Raw genomic sequence first — 5,511 nt, forward strand, 5'->3', positions numbered from 1 at the left:
TGATCCAAGATTCCTTATGTTGGACTAAGTCCATGGGGTGACCCATGGATACTCCATGGAGGTTAAAATCCATGGAGCATAAGGAATGGGTAAAGTTATGAGTTACATGGTGTAACCCTAATAGCCACCATATAAAAGAATCCCATGGCTCAAGAAATCGTGCACTAATGTGTGAGTGTGAGGGCTAGACGATTTCATGGAGTGTTCAAGTTTCTCTCAAGTTATTCCAAGTGTATTTGGTGTTGTGTGAACCATTTGAGGTGTCACACTTGGGGCACTAAGCACTCAAGCTTCATGAAGACATTGTACATCAAAGAGGTATGTATTCTATCTTGTTATATTTATTATTTTGTATGCTAAGTTAGGATAATACCTTGGATGTTCATAATTGTATGTATAATAGAGAAAACATAGATCCAAGGTATTTAGGGTTGCATGTACACTTAGGAGTGTTAGAATGCTCATAACCCAACAGGAGCTACCTGCGGAGTTGAGCCAGATTCATGATACCTTCCACGTGTCTCAGTTGAGGAAGTGTATAGCCGACGAGTCGGCGGTGGTACCGCTGGAGGATATTCAGGTGGATGCGAGCCTGAATTATGCTGAGAGGCCAATCGCGATTGTGGATCGAAAGATCAAGGTTCTGAGGAACAAGGAGGTGCCCCTGATTCAGGTTCAGTGGCAACATCGGAGGGGGTCTGAGCTGACTTGGGAGACAGAGTCAGAGATGCGGGAGCAGCATCCGGAGTTGTTTACAGCATGAGACTTCGAGGGCGAAGTCTGGTTCTAGTGGGGGAGAATTGTAACATCCCGAAATTCAGGTGCATCTCTTATACCCTTCTTCTTTTCCAAGTTGTCAAGTTTGGCCCCTTAAAGGAAATATTAAAGCAAATGAGTACGCTAGGCGTACTAAAGAGTACGCTGCGCGTACTCATGCGCTTAATTTGGACGCGGACTCGCCTAGGTACGCTGGGCGTACCCAAGGTTACGCCGGGCGTAACCGGCCCAGATGCAAACCCTAAATTGTGGCTTGTGCACTATAAAAGGAATGTTAAGGCCTTATCCTCAGCCACCATTTCAGAGAGTGAAACCCTAATAGAGAGCTACCCTTCGTTCCTAGCTTGTGTGTGTGTTCTAAGCTTCAAAGTGCCATTTCAAGGTGGTGAAGGAGAAGAGGAGGCCATTTTAGGAGCTAGAAGTTGGTGGACAAGAGTAGATCTGAGTTCTACAGAGGTTGGAGCTTCTTTCTGAGGTAAAAAGCTCAAAGCTTTCCTTGTCATTTGTGATTTGTGTTTCTTGGACCAATTTTTAGGGTTTTTGGTCCCAAGGTGGAGACTTTATGAGCAAATGGTCTCCATAAGCCTAGATCTACTATATTTCAGAGTAAAATGAGTTGTAGGTTCATAAAAATCCAATCTTGGACGTGAATATTGAGCCATGCATGAGATCTAGACCTTATGAGGAAGAGGGAAAGGTGTTAAAGTGATTAGGGACCTTTACAGCCATGCAAAGGCTTAAAGGTCTCGACTTTATGGATTAAGTGGTCTTAGAGAAGTCAGATCTGGAGTTTGAGTTTATGTCTTAACCATTTAAGACCAAAATCCATGAATGCATGAAACTGAGACTTACGCTGGGCGTAAATCTCAGTACGCGCAGCGTAAGGGTCTGAGACCCCGATTCTGGATCACCGGAGTACGCCCAGCGTACAAGAGCTGGTACGCGCCGCGTACTGCCCCTGTTGACTTTCGTTGACTTTTAGGGTTTTGGTCAACATTTGGACTTTTAGGTCGGGGAGGGGTAAAATGGTCTTTTACCCTTTTATGGGATTGTGGAAAGGAATTAATTTAGCCTTGAGAGCCGTTAATGATTTGAAATAATTACTTTATGTGATTAGGCGGGGCTAGGTCGTTGTTTCGACATTCAGGGATATCGAGCACGTGAGTTACTAGACATCATACGAGGTGAGTCTTCTCACTATACTGTACCTGGAAGGGTACTTATGTGTGACCGGAAGGTCTTGTATGCTATGAGATGTATGTGCTATATGCGATTATGTGATATGTATGTGCTATGTATGTTATGTATGGTATGGACCGGAAGGTCAAGAGGTTACGGACCGGAAGGTCGATACGGGTAGGACCGGAAGGTCTACCGGGATTTGGGACGGAAGTCCCTGAGACACATGGATCGGAAGATCCTACAGAGTTATGGCCTGGAAAGGCGTATATATGTGGTATGTGGTATTTTGGGGAGCTCACTAAGCATTTATGCTTACAGTTGTTATGATATGTGTTTCAGGTACTAGCGAGGATCGCGGGAAGGCGCCAGCATGATTCGTACACACTGAGAGGATTTATGTATTTGGAGATCTTGGGATTTGTTTATTGTGTTAACATGAGATACATTAGATTTCTATGATATTTTATGAATGAAAGTATGTTTTAAAAATGAAAATTTGTTTTGAAAAGTTACGTCGTTACATGTAGAACATTCTTGTCGTATGGGACACTCACCTTGCGACGGAATACGTCAAGTGTTTCTTGGCTTACCCGGTTGACGTCTCTCCATTATGGGTGGCTTCACGGTCATCACATCATCGGGGATCTCCCACTCAGATGGACTTGGTAAGGGGTTCACAGACTCCTCGTAAGTTTTCCTCAATGTTTCTGTAAAGTAAGCTTTTAAAGCGAATTCCGCACAATCTTCGTAACGGTTCATTGTCAGCACTTTTATAACATGGCCACAAGGTAATCCATCTATTTTCCACCGCCTACATGTACATGTTCTTTGTTGGAAATCAACAATGACACTTTTGTGGTTAGAGCTTTTCACTTCAAATCTGCTATTTGAGATAGGGTACACCATCCTATTATTACAAGCATTCTTATTTGCTTGTATAATCGTTTCAGCCCATTGGGTGAGTGTTGTTTTAGTTTCAGCTAAAAAAATAGACATATTTTTTCATAAAATTATTACTACACGAGTTAAGAAAATACTCAATCAACAATGTATATAAAATATTAGTACCTGTAACATTACGTTTCTGAAAACTCCATTGTTGCATTGTTGCACGAAAATACTCAATCAACATCAATATTGGCATCTTTCTTGCAAATCGTGACATTGAATTTATCGACTCCGCACTATTTGATGTCATAAGAAAATACCGATTCCCAAGAAAATGTGCTCTGGCCCATCTTTCTGGATTGATGTTTTGTAGGTATTCCCATGCACGAATATTTACATTTTTTATTTTTTTCATCCCATTATCGAATTTTTTAATGGTATAGGCTTTGCATGTCTCCCAAAATAATACATGCATTGTATCGCTGCTTCCAAATTTTGCTGAAATGTTGAAATACAAATGGATACCACATATTCCATGATAGGCGTGAGGAAATATATTTGCAATTGACGTCGCTATGGATGGAGCCCTATCAGATATGATTGTAAGGTCTTCCAAATTGCCTATACATTCACGTAGCTTTCGAAGGAACCAGGACCACGTCTCAGTACATTCACTTTTGCAAATGGCATAAGCAACATGCATGATTTGGTTTTGTCCGTCCATTGTCACTGCGAGCAACATCGTGCCTTTGAATTCACCCTTTAGGTGACCACCATCAATTATTAGGGTTGGCCTACAATATTTGATGAACGCTCGTACCTATAATTATTTTTTATTGCATTAACAAATACCAATTAGGATTCATATGTTATATTTGTTAAAAAAATTAACACTGCTTACCGAGCAACCCAACGCGATAAACACGAACTCAACCCGATCATCATCGTCTACTCCTATCCGAGTAACAGTTCCTGGATTGTGCTTGACCAAGTTGTGCAGATACACTGGTAGTTTGGTGAATGAATCCTCTTTGGTACCTCTTAACATCAACAACGCATATTGTTTTGCACGCCATGCCTGTTGGTATGAGATATAGATTGGAAATTTAGAATTGATGTCTCTAACAATTTCATTGCCCCGATAAACTCTATTATAGTCTCCGACCAATACTTCAGCGATAAAGTGGCCGAGTACCTTTTTCTTTGATTGTTGATGATTAGACTCCAAATTTGTCGCACAACATGTGTGTTGGTCAACAACTTTTGTGACTTGGAAAGCAGTAGTCGATTGGATTCCCCTTGCCCTAACCATCCATGAACAAATTTTAACCAAACAAACAACCTCGAACCTTCCTTTGCTCGATCTAGTAGTCTTATACTGCTTACCTTGTTCCATGCATTGTCTTCCGATTGCAAGCTTGAGCAACTCTTTGTCATCAAAAATGTCTAAAACCTTAATCTCTTCACTTATATCCACCCTCTGACATGGAATGTTCACATCAGCGTTTACAGGACACGAAGGCAAAGGGGGCATACCATGAAACATGGTATCTGAATAAATAAGCTTAGATTCGTCATCTAATTCTTCTCCGTTAGAATCACTATTTAGGCCGGATATATCCAACTTGTCACAATCCGCAAACTCGCCATATCCTTTTAGTTCACCATCATGCAAAAACGGAACTTCCTGTTTTCCAAATTCATTACCAACCTTATTCACCATGGCTACTGCTTTTTTTTTTGTCAAATGATTCATTTACACCAACATCATTAACATATGCACCAACATCATTATCACCGATGTACTTATAATTCTCCGGTGTAACATACATAATCGGTTCTGGCACTACATTTACATTTTCAGCAACACTATGATATTGACTTTTACTTGGACTTTTAAAATTACCTATTGGGTTGTTGCTCCCTTTTCCAATTGATAAATTTGCTGCAAATGCCTTTCCTCTATCATCCATTTCGTTCAGCCAAACGCCTTCTTCAACCACCACATACACAGACACATATTTATCTCCAACGCCATTTATTACCTTTATTAGCTTTCTAATATCACGATCATCAACAATACCACAATAATAGAGTTGTTCTGGATGTTGATAGGCCAAACTAACTTTTGATTCTTCGGGAAGACCCATCTTGCACTTGACCAACTGAACAAATTCGGTGAACGTTGTGTTTTCATAAAACTCAACACCTAAATAAAACATTCTCGGATTGTATCCCAGTGGCCAAACATATGATAATTGGGAATTAACAAACTCCCATCTTCCATCCGTAATGAGCAATACAAAATACTCGTTACAACTCATTATCTTAATTTTGAGGATAAAGAAGCTAGAGAGAATAAACTTTCCAAAAATATAAAATACTTAATATATATAAGATAGGTTGAAAACAGTAGTCAACTCTAACGAAAAAGTAGTCAAGTTTAACAAAAAAGTAGTCAAATTTAGCAACAAAGTAGTCAACTTTACCCAAAAAGTAGTCTACTCTTTTCGTCAGAGTTGATTACTGTTAAAATTAAAACAAAATAATTCAAACAAAATAATTGTTAAAATTTAAAGAAAATAATTGTTAAAGTTATTGTACATATTATAAACACTCTTTTTTATACTGTATATTACAAAAAAAATAATAAAAAAAAATTTA

General features: G+C 39.5%; 1 protein-coding gene across 1 annotated transcript; it reads right to left on the minus strand.

Annotated features, from left to right (window-relative positions):
* Positions 1–2,529: 2,529 nt before the first annotated feature.
* On the minus strand, positions 2,530–5,171 carry LOC145122365 (uncharacterized). The gene is made up of 6 exons (XM_079057973.1): positions 4,754–5,171; positions 4,608–4,693; positions 4,043–4,534; positions 3,749–3,925; positions 3,028–3,667; positions 2,530–2,939 (listed from the first exon to the last, which is right to left on the minus strand). Exons 1-6 carry the CDS (start codon positions 5,169–5,171, stop codon positions 2,530–2,532), a joined length of 2,223 nt encoding a protein of 740 aa, XP_078914099.1.
* Positions 5,172–5,511: the final 340 nt, after the last annotated feature.

This window comes from Lactuca virosa, chromosome 6 (genome assembly GCF_052849685.1).
Source record: "Lactuca virosa cultivar CGN04683 chromosome 6, Lactuca_virosa_CGN04683_v6, whole genome shotgun sequence".
In the NCBI taxonomy this organism is placed as follows: Eukaryota; Viridiplantae; Streptophyta; class Magnoliopsida; order Asterales; family Asteraceae; genus Lactuca; species Lactuca virosa.

Excerpts from the sequence above, each read along its gene's own strand:
- LOC145122365 (XM_079057973.1), bottom strand. The coding sequence starts at position 5,171 with ATGAGTTGTAACGAGTATTTTGTATTGCTCATTACGGATGGAAGATGG. Across the intron at positions 4,694-4,753 it reads AGGGAGCAACAACCCAATAG|TGCCAGAACCGATTATGTAT; the intron begins GTAATTTTAAAA and ends ATGTAAATGTAG. Across the intron at positions 4,535-4,607 it reads CATATGTTAATGATGTTGGT|GAAGTTCCGTTTTTGCATGA; the intron begins GTAAATGAATCA and ends TTTGGAAAACAG.